Below are 18,536 nucleotides of genomic sequence, written 5' to 3' on the forward strand. Positions count from 1 at the left end.
TTTGCATTGTAAAATTTGTCACAGAACTTCCGGCAAGACTAAGTATATCGAGCCGCTTGATACAAGCCAGGTGCGCTGTGACCGCCACTAAGCTGGAGACAGACACTACATTCTGTCTTGCGTTAGAATTGTGTGTTGTGGGTTGTTATGCGAATTGTTATTAGTTTCAGTAATCATCCTCGACCTTGCCGGCGTGGTACACATCGCACTCGTGATCATTGCACTTACTGTCATCACGACAAGGTGACAACCCTCGATGAAGATAGCAAAAGAAAAAACAGCATTAAAAACCACTTTTTGTTTGTTTTATGTTAGACATCAGCTGGGTGTTTTGTGCTCCATTCTAACTCTAAACAGTAATATTAAAGTAATATGAAACGGTCATCCATTTCATGTATGTATATAAATAGTAAAATCATTTTCTGACTTTATCAAATTTTTAAATTGTTTTGCATCGAACTTTTTTCGATATACCCGAAGTTACTTTATTATGCACAATTTAAAATATTATACTAATCTACCTATATGCAGTAAAGCTAGGGAAAATTTCGTATGCACATGAAACAATTTTATATAGTAATGCTGCATACTCAGTTTCTAATTTCATATCAAATTAATTTTTTAAACCGACTTGAAGTTTCAAAGGCTAACTTTTCAAAAACGTTTTTAAATACTTATATCCCTTCTATGATATTACTATGGATATCAAACTAAAAAGAATTTATCCAACTATGAAAGAAAAATTGCATTTATTTTTTGTCCGTTAAAATAAGACACAATAGTGTCCTATGAAAAATATATCCTTAAAAATTCCTAATGCATCATTTCGAAAAAATATACGTTAAAGATACAATAGACCGTACCGAAAAAAAGGTTCGCCGTACACTCTTGTGTCTGAAGTCATTTTGAAAAACAATTTCAAAAAAACTTGGTTTATGTTTCAGCTGAACATAAATAGATGTCGCTTTTTAATATTTTTCCTTACACATTCGACATTTACCGTCAAATCTTAAAGTTTGGTGTATCGATGTTTTTGCCTCGAGGAGACCATTTACTTTGTTCCTTAGCTTATTGGCCTCAAGTACCAAAGTACCAACTTAAGCCAGTTAATTAAAGCCCGGAAAAATTATTAAAGTTTTGCTAAGAAAGTTTTTCAATTCGAAGGCATTTTGCCAAACGAAGGGGACGCCTTAATATATTTTTCGTCATAATTCGAAACTTAGATTTTTTTTTTTCAAATTCATTGGCCTCAAGTAGCCCGTGTTAATACATACTCTTCATATCTCAGTTCCTATCACATACTTTCGGTAAAAAAAACTTTTGCGAAATTGCCTTGCAAAACCACTTCAGATTCAGGGGGTTACGAGAACTGTTTTTCCTTATAAGGTGGTGCGGTCTAATGTGCAAATCTGTAGTAAAACATACCAGAACTTTATTTTTTTTTTCTGTTCTATAAAAATGTAAAAGAAAAATGGTTTATCTTTCCTCCCACCAAATAAAGTATACACAGCGGATGCCTCTATTTACGTTTCCCCACTTGCCGAGAATTATCTTTTCCTGAACGCACAGCTCAATGTATAGTATAAAGGAAACCAGAAAGTAGCTGTAGTTCGACAGACTGTGACAAATGGATCAGAATTTTCAGCCAGAAAATGTGTCGAAGCTACTTTTTATCAACCAAACTAAGCTCTATCGCTTTATAAGAGTTTTGAATTTATTCATGGATAAATCGAAATTACCAAGTTCAAATTACAGCAATGGAACCGAAAGTGAAGATAACATTTCATCGAAAAATACATAGCTCAGTTATTGCGTACTTAGCTGATGTTGAGATGCCCCTGAAAGTCAGTGGCATAAAAAAATTCCATTTCGAAGTTTCTAAAGTCAAAGAGAACGTTTCAGTTTATAAAAAAATCGTGATTTTAGACTTGGCTTTTCAACTTTTCAAGATTTGATTCTATTATATAAATTAGAGCCAAGGAATATAATAACATGGTGCAACCGCAGATAAAATCAAAAATTGGAAACTTGTGAAGTAGTGTTATTAGTTACCTACCTACACCATTTTGCTCTGAATATTAGTGAACTAAAGAGCAATAGTTGTTCAAAAAAGCACACGTAAAATTCAGAAAAATGCATGCAATTTTTATTTAAATCGATAGTACAGTCCATATGATTTAATGTTTGAAGATTATTTCATGCAAATGTTAACCGCGACTGCGCTTCAAATGGTCCATCCGCTTAGTCCAATTTCGGCATACTCTTTCCAATGTTTCGGTCGGTATCTCACATATAAATGCTTTAATGTTGTCTTCCAATGCGTTAATTGAAGCAGACTTGTCTGAATAGACATGAGCTTTAACATAGCTCCACAAAAAATAATCTAAAGGCGTTATATCGCACGATCTGGGTGGCCAATTGACAGGTCCCGACGTGAAATAAAATGTTCATCCAACTCGTCTCTCAACAAGTCCATTGTTAGGCGTGCTGTGTGGCATGTGGCACCGTCTTGCTGAAACCACATGCCATGCAAGTCAAGCTCTTGCATTTTGGGCAAAAAAAAGTTGGATATCACTTCACGGTAGCCATTCACAGTTACGTTACGATTCGCAGCATCTTTGAAGAAGTACGGTCCAATGATACCTCCAGCCAATAAACCGCACCAAACTGTGACCTTTTCTGGATACATTGGCAGCTCTTGCAATTCTTCTGGCTGATCTTCACTCCAAAATCGACAATTCTGCTTATTTACGTACCCATTGATCCAAAAATGAGCTTCGTCGCTGAACACAATTTTTCGGTAAAAAAGTGTATCTTCGGCCAACTTTCCAAGAGCCCATTCACCAAAAACTCTGCGTTGCGGTAGGTCGTTCGGCTTCAATTCTTGCACCAGCTGTATTTTGAAAGGCTTCATACCTAAATCCTTTCGCAAAATTGTCCACGTTGTTGAGTAACAGACGCCCAATTGCTGCGAACGGCGACGAATCGATAATTGATGGTCATCTTTAACACTAGCCGATACAGCTGCGACATTTTCTTCAGTTCGCACTCTACGTAAGCCTGTTGGTGGTTTGATGTCCAATAATGTAAATGTGGTTCTAAATTTAGTCACAATAGCTCGAATAGCCGCTTCAGTGGGTCGATTAAACTGATCATAAAATGGAAGAAGCGCGCGATAAAGTTTCTTAACAGAACACGCATTTTTATAATAAAATTCAATGATTTGCAAGCGTTGTTCGTTTGTAAGACGATTCATGGTTTAATTATAGACCAAACTGAAGATGTTTGACAGTGAAACAGCACACGAAACGTGCGTCAGCTTTTTAAACCAACTGTTTAAAAAGATAATAGCTAAAAAATCACCCTTTAGTTTTCTTGTCTCAATTAACTGTGATGATTTTCTTTAATTAATAGAGAAAGTAGAAAAAATTTAATGAATGGGCTTGAACCATCAAGAGTCGAAGGCCATGTATACACTTAATTAGGATAGTTGTATATGGTGACCCAGATCCTGAAGCATTACTTGATTTAATTTATTCTTACTAAATATTATGCTGAAACAAAATAATAGAATCTAAATATTTAAAAAAGAGTAATTACAAGAAAATTATTTACCAGGCTAAAATTTCATAGAAAATGTTTAATACAATCAACTTATTTGTTCTTTATCAATTCAGAAGCTGTTTGGTATAACAGTACGGGAGCTGCTATTTTATAATCATTCAAAGTATTTCATAAGTAGGCTTCCCAATTCAAATCTTAACCTGGTGATAGACTTCCTTACGCATGAAATCCAGGGCAATCCCTTAGGTACTGCGCCGACGATGTTGCCCTTCCCGTACGCCACAAAACTAAGCCGCAAAAAAACCGAAGCGATAGCGTCCCTATCAGAATGGTGAATAGCTTTAAAAACTTGAGTTTGCATATTAGAGAAGATAGTACTTTCGAGCGAGAATTTCATTGCGGATGGCAATGTTGGAGGTCAGCTTCTGGTGACTTGTACGACAAGAACATACCGCAAAAGCTAAAAGGTTAAATCTACAAAAGCATGGTCAGACCAACAATTAGAGCAGAAACTGCACGGAGCAGAGGTGCGAATGCTGAAGTAGGCCAACGGCGTAACACTGTTGGACAAAATACAGAGCCACTTTATTCTTGGTAGCGGCAAAGTCGCTTTAATTAGCGCAAAACTTCAAGAAACTTGCTTTCGCTGGTACGGTTATGTTGTAGAAAAGCCAGAGGGTCTCGCAGTGAGACAAGAGTTGCAGATGGAAGAGTTAAAAAGGGGACTAGAAAGACCACCAAAAACATGGAAAAGATGAATGAAGAGACGGCCCAGGACCGTATGACCTGTAGATATCGCACAAGAGAACCGACCCGAAATAGGATAAAGCTTGGAAAAAGAGGAAAAATAACCAATTCTTCTTTCTTTTTCTTAAATTTTAAAGGAATGTGGCAAATATCTTATTGTTGTCATTTCAGTGTGTTCATTGAAATCAGCATGTTTCATTCTTTTGAAGTATAAAACATTTTTTGAGACTTTTGTGCCAATAAATCTTCATTCGAGGGAAGCTTTGCTTTTCGCTTTCATCTGAAGAAAAGTGCAATAAAAAGTTTATGGAAAGTTTATGGAAAACACTTTTATCTTTAGAGTTTTGGCTTAGTCGGTTCAAAAGTGGTGATATTGATATAAGCGACAAAGGGCTGGCAAAAATACCAGCAACGTTTGAAGACGTTTCTGTCGGAAAATACTTTGAATGAAATGTAGTTTACCAGTTTATTAAACTAAGGCCTCAAAATCTTGTATTTTGTATTGTATTTTTGCAAATTTAAGAATTCACTGAACTGTCTGCTAAATCTTAAATCGACTGGATATTCATTTCCATTCAAATGTACCACCTGTCCATTTTTTTATTTCTGCCACTTCATTCATGAGCTCGTAGGCGCCTGCTTACGTCAATATTTTCACACACAGCCATAAAAAATAAACATGGCGCTGAACCAAATTGTGGGCTACATGTGGCTCTCCTTTGGAATGGTTGCGTCAACAGTTTGCGGTTACTCCGTTGGCAAGCACTTCGCTTTAATTTGCTCCACAAAATTTTAACGGTACTTAATGGGATATACAATATGTGTACGTTTTTTTTTAATTTTTGATTTTGTTGACAAACTATATTATCTGCACTTTCGTGGTTGGTTGCATGTTTCGCATTGGCAAGATTGAAGTGAGGTTAAGCGCTTTGGCGTGCGGCACCCTGGCGTGTCGATCAACGTCATTGCAATTTGCGCCAGTCGAACTTTTCAGTACTGTTGCACCAATATAGATATTTACATTAGGGTGGTCAATTTGTTCCTTAAACAAATATAGCCGACTTTGGCAATTCTGAACAAAAAATGCCAAGAAAGCATAGCTCTAAAATTGGTTTTCGAGCTTGCTTATTTTTAATTTGAGTAATTAGTCTCCATTTAAATGTGTTTTCTCTTTTAACTTTTATTATATTTTATTTGAGAGAAATAGTTGTTTTTGTGTACGATCAAATAATTTCTCATATTTATTTTGCTTAAAATCCTCCGCCAGAGAGCATAACTTTGCAAATTCATTCGATTTCATGATTTAAAAAACAAAACGTTTTTCCACACATTCAAATAAAACCATTGCAATTATTTATTGGAAATTATTGGAGTTTTGAATTTTTTATTAAATCTAAATAAAAATCTCTCACTTTACTTTTCTCCATAATATGAGGGAAAAGTTTTATTAATCGATTAAGTGAAAACCAATTTTTCATCAGCTGAAGCATATACAGGGAGCATACGGTATTTGAGGGCATGCATATGAATGGCTATAACTTCCCGAAACTATTATTCTTCTTTCAACTCGTATTGAGATAAGACATGGAGGCCTACAGCGTAACTCAAAAAATGAAGACACATGCAGTAATCATCGCTATGTGTGCAAATCACACCGATTTAGAAATCTCTAATTTTCTTAAGTGCGCCCGTTCATAAGCTTCGCCGTGAATTGGAAGCATCAGAATCTGTTGCAAACCACAAAAAACACGAATCTTTAAACACTGTTGGATATGCGGAAACTATTGAACAAGTGCAGGCGGGCATTTACGAGTATCTTTTAAAATCAGTCCCTTACCAGGGACCTTCTGGTTTCTGAGTGTCTTATCCATCAAGTTGTCGACGAAGATCTCCGGTATAAGACCTACGTTAAAAAGAAAACAGTCTATGTCGGAGCAATCACGAGAACAGCGAGTTATCCGATCACAATGCCTTCTAAACAAAATTAAGCACCCTGAAGCACCTGAGATGTTCTATTGTAATTTTTTTCTAACGAAAAAAAAAATCCGTAAAAATGACCAGAATGTCAAACGACTATGTTTCAATCCTACAGAGGCTCCTGTTATCATACGCACGATATTTCCAGCCACTGCTATCGTTTTAGGTGTTGTGCGCAACAAAAGTACTGTAGTGCCAACACACTTCTTCACTCAAGAGTTTCAAGTGAACTGTGCTACATATATCGAGGTTCTAGACATAGTAAGTACCGTTCGTACTCCCTCACACAAAGCAATGGCGACAAAAGATTGGATGGCTGAAAATTTCCATGAGCACATGCCACCGAATTTATGGCCGCCTAAGTCCCAATACCTTATTACCCTGGATTACAACGTATGAGGCATAATTGAGAGTAAAACCAATAAGCAGCCGCATAACAACATTTTTACTCTGAAGGCTGCTATTAATACCGTTATGGTCAATATGAACAAGGAGCATTCAATATTTTCCGGAATATTATATAATATTACATAATTCTATAGATATACAATACAATAAGTTAATATTGTGTACAAAATTCGTGAAATTTCATATAATTTTGTTCAAAATAAAAGCTAATTAGTTTTACACTCAAATTGTCCGAATCATCCTAAATATCTTCATCTCTAAATTTTGGCAATCTGCACATCTCATTTGATGACATTTTCAAGGGGATGCGTTTTCTCAAGTTTACAATCATCACTCCTTTTTTTTAACTGGAAGAAAAAATGATGTTCGTAATTATAGACCGATTTTCAAGCTATAAATCATCTCTAAACTATTTGAATGCATTGTTAAGGACAAAACTTATTTTGCGGTTGTGTATTTAATTAACCCAAACCAACCATATTTTGTAACTGGCCGTTCTACAGCGTAATTAGACCATTCGAAATACAGTTAAAAATATCATCACATGGATTTTTGTGCACTCGACATTTTTATGAGCCGCTATTTCGCTATCTACAAGTATGTCATCACCCTTGTGCCAGAAGCATGAATGTAAAAAAATGAAATTGTTGGGAAATCAAGTTTGAAACTTTATTTCTCTTGTAAACTTCACTATTGTTTGTGGTTTCCTGGTATGTATCATAGATTGGGTTTTGACGTGATAACGTCTTATAATTCGATTTAACAGGCTGCACGCACGAAAAAATGTGTCGTTACCTTGCTCATATGTAGTTACCTTGCTCATATGTAGTTACCTTGCTCATATGTAGTTACCTTGCTCATATTAGTGTTACCTTGCTCATATGTAGTTACCTTGCTCATATTAGTGTTACCTTGCTCATATTAGTGTTACCTTGCTCATATGTAGTTACCTTGCTCATTGCATTGAATGAACTGCAAGCGAAAGAGCGGAAGGAACGACAAAGCAAACAAAGCAAACGAACGGCAACGTTCGACATCTTGCTCTCCCCTACTTAAGTGAGCGTATATATGTATGTATGTATATGCGCATATGTACATATATAAATTCACGTATGTATTTGTATTGGCATATGCCTTCTTATTGATTATTATTATTTTGATTTACTTGAAGAATTTCAAATAAAACCAAGTTTGTTAATAATACCTGTTGTTTTAATGTTATTATTATTATTTTTTTATTAATATATATCTGAAGGAAAAAATGTATGGTAATATTTACCATATCTATACTAATATTATAAAGAGGAAAACTTTGTTTGTTTGGTTGTAATGAATAGGCTCAAAAACTACTGGACCGATTTTAAAAATTCTTTCACCATTCGAAAGCTACATCACGAGTAACATGGATTATATTTTATTTTGGAAATAGGGCTCGAGATATAGGTCAAAACGTGGACCCGGGTAACCTTCGGATGTGTATGTACAATATGGGTATCAAATGGAAGCTGTTGGTGAATGCTTTAGTTCAGAATATTTCCATCCGCTCCGTGACTAGGGTCTCGAGATAGAGACCAAAACGTGGACCCTAGAATGTGTTTGTACAATATGGATATCAAATGAAAGCTGTTGATAAGTGCTTTAATAGGGGGTAATTTTCATACCTATTGATGACTAGGGTCTGGAAATATATGCCAAACTTACACACATTGTTAAGAAGTTATTGAAGATGGTTTCCGTATTGTTTGGGTACATATTGGTAGATATGGTCTCGAGATATAGGTCAAAACGTGGACCCGGGTAACCTTCGGATGTGTATGTACAATATGGGTATCAAATGGAAGCTGTTGGTGAAAGCTTTAGTTCAGAGTATTTCCATCCGTTCCGTGACTAGGGTCTCGAGATAGAGACCAAAACGTGGACCCTAGAATGTGTTTGTACAATATGGATATCAAATGAAAGCTGTTGATAAGTGTTTTAATACGGGGTAATTTTCATACCTATTGATGACTAGGGTCTCGAAATATATGCCAAAACGTGGACCCGCCGTGTCTTTGAACCGAATTAAACCAAACTTACACACATTGTTAAGTAGGTATTGAAGATGATTTCCGTATAGTTTGAATACCTATTGGTAGATAGGGTCTCGAGATATAGGTCAAAACGTTGACCCGGGTAACCTTCGGATGTGTATGTACAATATGGGTATCAAATGGAAGCTGTTGGTGAATGCTTTAGTTCAGAGTATTTCCATCTGCTCCGTGACTAGGGTCTCGAGATAGAGACCAAAACGTGGACCCTAGAATGTGTTTGTACAATATGGATATCAAATGAAAGCTGTTGATAAGTGCTTTAATACGGGGTAATTTTCATACCTATTGATGACTAGGGTCTCGAAATATATGCCAAAACGTGGACCCGCCGTGTCTTTGAACCGAATTAAACCAAACTTACACACATTGTTAAGTAGGTATTGAAGATGATTTCCGTATAGTTTGAATACCTATTGGTAGATATGGTCTCGAGATATAGGTCAAAACGTTGACCCGGGTAACCTTCGGATGTGTATGTACGATATGGATATCAAATGGAAGCTGTTGGTGAATGCTTTAGTTCAGAGTATTTCCATCTGCTCCGTGACTAGGGTCTCGAGATAGAGACCAAAACGTGAACCCTAGAATGTGTGTGTACAATATGGATATCAAATGAAAGCTGTTGATAAGTGCTTTAATACGGGGTAATTTTCATACCTATTGATGACTAGGGTCTCGAATTATATGCCAAAACGTGGACCCACCGTGACTTTGAACCGAATTAAATCAAACTTACACACATTGTTAAGTAGGTATTGAAGATGACTTCCGTATAGTTTGAATACCTATTGGTAGATAGGGTCTCAAGATATAGGTCAAAACGTGGACCCGGGTAACCTTCGGACGTGTATGTACAATATGGGTATCAAATAAAGCTGTTGGTGAATGCTTTAGTACAGAATATTTTTCATGCCGCTCCGTGACTGGGGTCTCGAGATATAGGTCAAAACGTGGACCCGGGTAACCTTTGGTTGTGTATGTACAATATGGGTATCAAATGAAAGCTGTTGATAAGTGCTTTAATACGGGGTAATTTGTTATGTTGTGTTGTGTTATGTTATGTTATGCTATGTTATGTTATGTTATGTTATGTTATGTTATGTTATGTTATGTTATGTTATGTTTTGTTATGTTATGTTATCTTATGTTATGTTATGTTATGTTATGTTATGTTATGTTATGTTATGTTATGTTATGTTATGTTATGTTATGTTATGTTATGTTATGTTATGTTATGTTATGTTATGTTATGTTATGTTATGTTATGTTATGTTATGTTATGTTATGTTATGTTATGTTATGTTATGTTATGTTATGTTATGTTATGTTATGTTATGTTATGTTATGTTATGTTATGTTATGTTATGTTATGTTATGTTATGTTATGTTATGTTATGTTATGTTATGTTATGTTATGTTATGTTATGTTATGTTATGTTATGTTATGTTATGTTATGTTATGTTATGTTATGTTATGTTATGTTATGTTATGTTATGTTATGTTATGTTATGTTATGTTATGTTATGTTATGTTATGTTATGTTATGTTATGTTATGTTATGTTATGTTATGTTATGTTATGTTATGTTATGTTATGTTATGTTATGTTATGTTATGTTATGTTATGTTATGTTATGTTATGTTATGTTATGTTATGTTATGTTATGTTATGTTATGTTATGTTATGTTATGTTATGTTATGTTATGTTATGTTATGTTATGTTATGTTATGTTATGTTATGTTATGTTATGTTATGTTATGTTATGTTGTGTTATGTTGTGTTATGTTATGTTATGTTAAAGTATATTATGTTATGTTAATGTTAACTCATTCTCTATATCCATACAAAATATCTATCAAACAAATAAAATTAAAATTTTCTTTTGAAAAATGCAACCATTCAATCAGTATTTTCTTATGACGTTATCACGTTAAACTATCGTCAGTAAACCGACTTTACAGACAACCTCTTTTTTTTGGAATAAAATTGAGCATCTATAGGTCAAACAAATGAACTCAATAACTCAAAATTAGAAAATTTGCACATTCATGCTTTTGCCATAAGGGGGCCGATATGATACTTTGAGAAATACGAAAACAAGTAAGCCAGTTTCCTCAATTGGTAGCTTGGCATCATGGTTGGATTACTGTAAACAACTGCAACTGATGATACAGTCCAGTCATTTGGTAAAAAAAGGGAGTTACCTGGAAAGTTTTCCGGGAGTTTTCAAACTAGATAATTTTTATAGATTTTGGCATGCTCTTTTCGAATTTCAACTTAGCCACCTCGTATCTGCGACGCTAGCGCCGCCATATTCAAAAAAATGGCGCATAAAAAATGATATTTACAATATCTCCATTCCGACGCATTTTAAGAGAAAAACATATGTATAAAAAATTAAACTAGAGGTAATTTCCTACATTTTATGTCATTACGATTTTTTTATAAAATCAATAGTTTTTGGCGTACGAGCGCCACAAAGTAATATTAACCTACACCACCACGTTTTTTCGTATATTTCTCTAGAATAACCTTCTACTATAGTAGGTTTTAGAAAAGCAGATATAAGAGTAATGTGTCGACTTTGTTGTAGGGTCCCTTTCTCTCTCGACCTTCAACGAAACATCTGTCGGTAGAACTGAAGAGAAGTATCTAGTTTAGACTGAGTCATCCGTATACGTCTATCGTTTTACAGTGTAGTTTGTGTTTTTAGAGTCATGGCTTCTGATGGAAGAAATTGTTTTATTTGTGATAATCCATTATTAGAAAATGAAACAATTGAAGTGAAGGAAAAAGGATTGGAGACTTTCGCGCTTTAAAGTGTTAAAAGAAATGTCAATAAAGTTAAACTTTTGGCGGGAATAAAATCGATAGTGGTTCATGACGTATGCCGAAAACGATACAACAATGAAAAGTTAATCGCTGCATCATTGCGTAGAGAAAGTGATGTCACGACACCTCAACTACCGCTGCGATCCTCGCACCCAACATTTTCTTTCAAAGACTATTGTTTTTTATGTGCTTATGAAATAACAGCAGAGTTTATAGCAAAACAAAAACAGAAGCGGTTGTGCAAGCGAAGCGTTGTGTACAGTGTGCGAAAATTATCAATGAAAAATAGTATTTCTGAACTTGCTAGAGCTCGTAATGGAGATTGGGGTCGAGCAATTGTTGAGCGTCTTCAGCATGTGAATGGTTTGGTCGCAGCCGATGCACAGTACCATGGAAAAAATGTATCAAGCACCGCCAGCTGAAAATATAAAAAAAAGGTTCATATGCGAATGAACAGAGGCAGCAACTCGAGAGCATTCATTCCGAACCTATCACCAGGTTCAGCAGTGGTACGGGAATGAACAAAATGCAGAGCAATGGGGATGGAACAGTAACAAAAATGGGTTAGTTCCTGTTACGACACTCGAGCCCCCAGCTCCAGAATCCTTGTTAAAACTTATTTCGTGTAAATGTAAAAAGGGATGTCAGATGGCCTGTGGATGCAGAAAAGCTGGGTTAAAATGATCCATTATATGCACAAATTGTAGTGGTGCTTGTAAAAATTCGCAAGTGCAATTGGACTACGATGAAGAAGAAGAAACTGCGACTATTTTAGAGCAAACGTTTGATGAAACGGACAACGAAAAGGATTGTGATGAGTCTGATAATCGTATCGCAGATGATGCGGACGAGATTTCAGTCTGCGACGTCTTGATCGGTGTCCAAGACAAACTCGCAACGCCTGGTCCATCAGGAATGCTAAAACGTAGGAGATTGCGCTAAATTTTCGAAAGTGTGCATCACATGTGGTTTAGGCCTACAGGGGATAACGATAAAAAAAACGCGCTGCTTACTCTGTTAAAATGTACTTTGTGGCGCTCATACGCCAAAAACTATTGATTTTACAAAAAAATCGTTATAACATAAAATGTAGGAAATTATCTCTAGTTTATTTTTGTATATGTTTTTCTCATAAAATGCCTCGGAATGGAGATATTGTAAAAACCTGTTTTTAGGCGCATCCCAAAATCTATAAAAATTATCCAGTTTCAAAACTCCCGCAAAACTTTCCAGGTCAAACTACCAGATGACTAGACTAATATGCTTCATAGCGAATAGTTTTCAACAAGGGGCCGCCCTAATGTGCTTACCTACAAAAGACATATATTTATAAGTAATACACTTTATGCTCTACGCGAGCACTGGAAATTTTAATTTTAATGGAGGTGAATGTAAAGAAATAAATTGATATGTAAGTATGTAAGAATGTTCATATACGCAATTGTCACAGGTAACGTACTATGTAAGATCGTGTTTTTAAGTTACATACTTTCACGCATGCACATAAATACTCATACCAGCAAAGTAGACTAGAAAATTGTCAGAATTAATTTTGACTCCTGCCATATTGTATTCAGCGTTGGTTGCATTGGAAGCGCGAAACCGTAAGCTTCCTTACCGTCTTAATTCCCTGGGAGCTACGCATCAAGGAGATCGAGTCGCATTTCGGTTCCGGCGTCGCATCCCATTTCACTTTTCTCCGCTGGCTTATGTGGGTGAATACCATGATTGCCATACCGTTGGTGGCGTTCGTCATAGGGCCTGAGGTGAGTTTAAACTGACTGATTTCAATCATTTCGTCAATGTCGAGTTTTCACGTCATCATACCTTCTCGTTTATCAAATCTTACTTACTTTTCATCATTCACTCATCACTCGTCGTAATCTTCTTAAATTGTTCTCATTTATAAACATAAATATTTTTGTTGCATTTCCACAGTATTTTGCAACGAAAAAGGATGAGACGGATCCACGTAAACGTATGACCGAGCATGAGTATAAAGTGGCTGGAAATTTCTTTACGTTTTGGGAGTTTGAAGGTTATATTAAATATTCGCCAATGTTTTACGGGTAAATATACAGACATACACAAAAATGTGTACATAAATATGTGAATGTACATATCTGCACATAAACTTGAAGGGAGTTCACCAGTAAATTAAAATTGCTATTTCTTATGCGAATATAAAATTTGGAATATTTTATGACTTTCACAGAAATATTTTGGGTCTCTACAGGATAATTCATTACCTGGACGATGCGGGAACATTCTTCTTCTTAATTGGCGCGATAACCGCTTACGCGATTTTGGCCGAGTTTAACAAAGCGCGCCAGTCGTTTCTTTCTCGTGCTAACCGGCGCCAATTGGACACACCAAGTGAAGCCAAGTCCTTCTCCACCTGATCTTTCCAACGCAGAGGAGGCCTTCTTCTTCCTCTGCTACCACCAGCTAGTACCGCATCGAATACTTTCAAAGCCGGAGCGTTTGTATCCATTCGGACGACATGACCCAGCCAACGTAGCCCCTGGATCTTTATTCGCTGCGCTATGTCTATATCGTCGTAATGCCCATACAGCTCATCGTTCCATCGTCTGCGATATTCGCCGTTGTCAATGTGCAAAGGTCCAAAAATCTTACGCAGAATCTTTCTCTCGAACACTCCAAGCGTCGCTTCATCGGATGTTGTCATCGTCCAAGCTTCTGCGTCATACGTTAGGACGGGTTAGTTTTGTTCGTCGAGAGAGAACTTTACTGCTCAGTTGCCTACTTAGTCCAAAGTAGCACTTGTTGGCAAGAGAGATTCTACGTTGGATTTCTAGGCTGACATTTTTTCGGTGTTAATGCTGGTTCCTAAATAAACGAAGTCTTTTACAACCTCGAAATTATAACTGCCAACAGTGACGTGGGTGCCGATACGCGAGTGCGCCGACTGTTTGTTTGAAGAGAGGAGGTACTTCGTTTTTTTTGTGCCTGAGGGATTAAGTTCTGCGGCTCGTACGATCCTCTCCAACATCAGGTTAAAGAAGTCACACGACAGCGAGTCACCCTGTCTGAAACCTCGTTTGGTATCAAACTGCTCGGAGAGGTTCTTTCCAATTCTGACGGCGCTGCTGGTGTTGAGCTACGTCATCTTGCATAGCCGTATTAGTTTTGTGGCGGTACCAAATTTAGACATCGCGGCATACAAGTAACTCCTTTCCGTACTGTCGAATGCAGCTTTGAAATCGACGAAAAGATGGTGTGTGTCGATTCTCCTTTCATGGATCGTTCCCAGGATTTGGCGTATTGTGAATAGTTGGTCGATGGGTCTAAAGCCACACCGATAAGGTCTAATCAGTCGGTTACGAGGGCTTTAGCCTTTCACACAATATGCTCGCTAGAACCTTATAGGCAATATTTAGAAGACTAATCCCGAGGTAATTGGCACAGATTGCAGGATCGCCCTTCTTATGGATTGGGCAGAGCACACTTTAATTCCAATCGGCAAGCATGCTTTCATCCGACCATATTTTGCATGGAAGCTGATGCATGCACCTTACCAGCTCGTCGCAGCCATTTTTGAATGGCTCAGCCGGCAATCCGTCGGCGACCGCGGCTTTGTTGTTCTTTACCCGCGTCATCGCTATTCTCACCTCGTCATGGTCGCGTAGCGGAAAGTCAATTCCGTCGTCAACGATTGGGGTATCGGGATCTTCATATTCTCTGTGACATGCGCAGCTGTCACTATTTGATAGGTTCGAGAAGTGTTCGCTCCATAATTTATGATTGCTCTGGATATCAGTCAGCAGTTCGCCGTCTTTGTTCTTACAGGAAATCGTCCCGGCCTTAAAACCTTCTGTAAGCCGCCGAACTTTCTGGTCGAATTTTCGGGCGTTGTTCCTGTTGGCCAGCATCTCAAGCTCCTGGCACTCACGTATTTCGGCCTCTCGTTTCATCTTTCGGATAATACGTCTCTCTTCCTTTTTTAACTCTCTGTAGCGGCCCCACATGGCTCGCGTTGCGCCCTATAGCAGCGAGGCTCTATAGGCGGAATCCTTTCTTTCTGCGACAGCATGACATTCCTCGTCGTACCAACTCTTCTTTCGAGCTCGCCGGAATCCGATTTCTTCTTCGGCGGCGGTATTAGGGAACGAGAAATGTTGCTGCACAGAGGCGTGTGCGCAGTTTGCCTTCAACAAGATAATGATCCGAGTCGATGTTGGGTCCTCTGATCGTACGTACATCTAATACACTAGAAGCGTGTCTTCCATCTATCAGAACATGATCGATCTGGTTTCGTGTTATTCGATCAGGGGACAGCCAGGTAGCTTGGCGGATCTTTTTATGCTGGAATCTGGTGCTGCAGACTACCATGTTTCGGGCCCGGCGAAGTCCATCAGCCTCTGTCCGTTACCGGATGTTTCGTTGTGCAGGCTGAATTTTCCGACTGTGGGACCAAAAATTCCCTCCCCCACATTAATGTTTTTATTTAAACTGTAAAGATGCAGGGGCCTTTCAGCTCAGGAATAACTTTGTATTGAGCCAAGTAAAGGGTTTTCGAATAAGGTTGGCTCGATGTTGAAACAAACTGTGTATGAGGTTTTAACAAAATTACTATTTTATATTTAAAAAGCCCACGTATGCCAAGCATGATGTAGAATGATAGTAATTTTGCATGATGTTACACTCGTACAGTTTCAATCCGAAGACGCGAAAAGGAATTAAAGAAGAAGAAATTACACAAATAATACTCGCATAAATTTCTATTCTCACAATCACCAGTTGCACAATTGTGACGTCACACACTCAGGATAGTATAAATGGCTGCCCACACGAGGAGCCCACTTGGTCACAGAATCAAAATTCTTCCCTTGTGATTCCATACAAAGGAAGAACAGTGGGAAAAGAACCACGCGGGTGCAAAAAAAGAAGAAGGGGCCTTAATTGGAGGTTTACGACTAGTGACTAATTACATTTGTATTAATCGCTTGAAGCTACTTATAAATTCACTGGGTGTGTTGTTTGATATTTAATTCGCAGTGAGAGCCCAGATGTCTGAATCTTTGCCCAAGGAGAGCAGGGCAACTAAGAAGAAGGTGCTGAGATGATTCCAACTCACCTATCCTTCTGCAGAAATGACGACCGTACCAACGTCGATTTCGAAGAAGTAAATGCCAGTTAAGTCACCGGCTTCAAATCACCATAAAACACACATTTTTTATAGATGCAATGGTCATTTCTTTAAGAGGACCAAGCATCGAAAGCCTTCATCCCGTCGGTCGGGCCCTTAATCCAAATTCCCGTTACTACCGTCAAGTCTGTTAAACTTTGCATGCCCTTGAATTTTTCCACTGTTTCCGCTTCTTCACTGTTTCCGCTTCTTCTATTTCTCCCACCATGTCGACTTCACGGGTTCGTTTCTTAGTCTATAATCATCTGCTTAACTAGGACTGACCTCGTAATGGATACTACACTTAACTCTGCGAGCTCTAATATATGTTGCATATCGCTCATTGTTGAGTAAATCTTACCCCTAACATACCTTGAGTCACCTTGATATCGGTTAAGTTTTCTTGGCTTATCAGATCTTCTATGTAATAAAGCTGCTTAATGCGTCTGCTCGTTGCAAATCGGTAACATAAGAAAAACACATACCTACCTCGCATCAACTCTTTCATGACTTACTGAGCAAAAGCGGTGCAAATTCTTCAGGTAGCAACCCAGACCTATCAGGATGTGCATTAACTGGAAGTTAACCTCGCCATAACTTCAGTTTAACCATCTTTCGATATTTTCATCTTCTATCTGTGAAGTTTGACCACCACTTCTGCCATTTTCGCTACTAGGTTATTGTTGCAGTGCTCCTTATGAAATTCCACCTAATGGATCGCATGTGAACTGGAGTCATCCTATATATGCCAATTTTGGTCCTTAAAATTAGAATGGGTACAGACTCAAGCCCCGACAAAGCTTCGCCACGTTGAAGTTTGTGAAAAGCAAAGTTCTTCTGTATGGCGAGAAATTATCTTTCGCTAACAGCTGGGATGTTCTCAACCGTTTTAGGGTTTAAATGAGAACTGACTGTTTACCGAACCGTTATTTAGCTGGCAAACGTTGGAGAGTTGACTTTGAAGAGCCAAACCGTGTAAATGAAATTAGTATTGAGACTTATGGTAATAAACTTACTTCTATATAATTTACACGACACACTTCTATATAATTTAGACGTTGCTAAAACAACATGGCAGCCAAAACTGCCACAGTCGGTCATCATTGACCCGTCTTTAGTAGAAGACCTTTTATGTTTGTGAAAGTCTTCAAAAATACCAAATTTTCTGATTGAGCTTTATTTTTGCATGTAAAGTAAGATGTCTTTGTGCTAGTAGTTACATATTTACTTATACATACATCTGTTTATTCGAAAATCAAACTTTTTCTTTCCCGAATTTATCATAATTTGTTCTGTATCCTTTCAGTTATTACTCGAATATTTCTGGCGCCAGTACATTGGGTTATAAATTACCAATGGCATACTTTCTAACAGCTGTTGTCGTTTATATTTACAGCTTTGTGGCAACCTTAAGGAAGTAAGTATATAAATCAAATCTATACCTAGTAAATAAATTAGCTATAATAGTACAAATATGACGTGTAAGAACAAAGCCCACCAAAGCATTACTCGTCAAATGCAAATTACAACATTATTTTTACTTACCAACATTTAGAATAAGGAACCATCGAAATCAAAATAGTTTTGACGTATTCATAAATTTTACACTTTTTTCTATGCCTTGCTTGGCAGTGACAAAACAAACATATTTTCCTTTTACTGCCACAACTTTGCCAAAGGGGACTTATTTTTAAAGATTTTGTTTGTAAATATATATATAAACATTAGGCCAGGTCGATTTGTGGAGAGGCAAAAAAATCGCCCATT

General features: G+C 37.3%; 1 protein-coding gene across 1 annotated transcript in view; it reads left to right on the forward strand.

Moving 5' to 3' along the window:
- LOC129242125 (transmembrane channel-like protein) overlaps positions 1–18,536 on the forward strand; it is a 107,148-nt gene that overhangs the window by 61,781 nt on the left and 26,831 nt on the right. Inside the window, exons 7-9 of the mRNA XM_054878683.1 lie at positions 13,198–13,386; positions 13,559–13,689; positions 18,076–18,186. Coding sequence (XP_054734658.1) covers positions 13,198–13,386; positions 13,559–13,689; positions 18,076–18,186 — 431 coding nt within the window. The remainder of the gene's footprint in view (positions 1–13,197; positions 13,387–13,558; positions 13,690–18,075; positions 18,187–18,536) is intronic.

This window comes from Anastrepha obliqua, chromosome 3, assembly GCF_027943255.1.
Source record: "Anastrepha obliqua isolate idAnaObli1 chromosome 3, idAnaObli1_1.0, whole genome shotgun sequence".
Classification (NCBI taxonomy): domain Eukaryota; kingdom Metazoa; phylum Arthropoda; class Insecta; order Diptera; family Tephritidae; genus Anastrepha; species Anastrepha obliqua.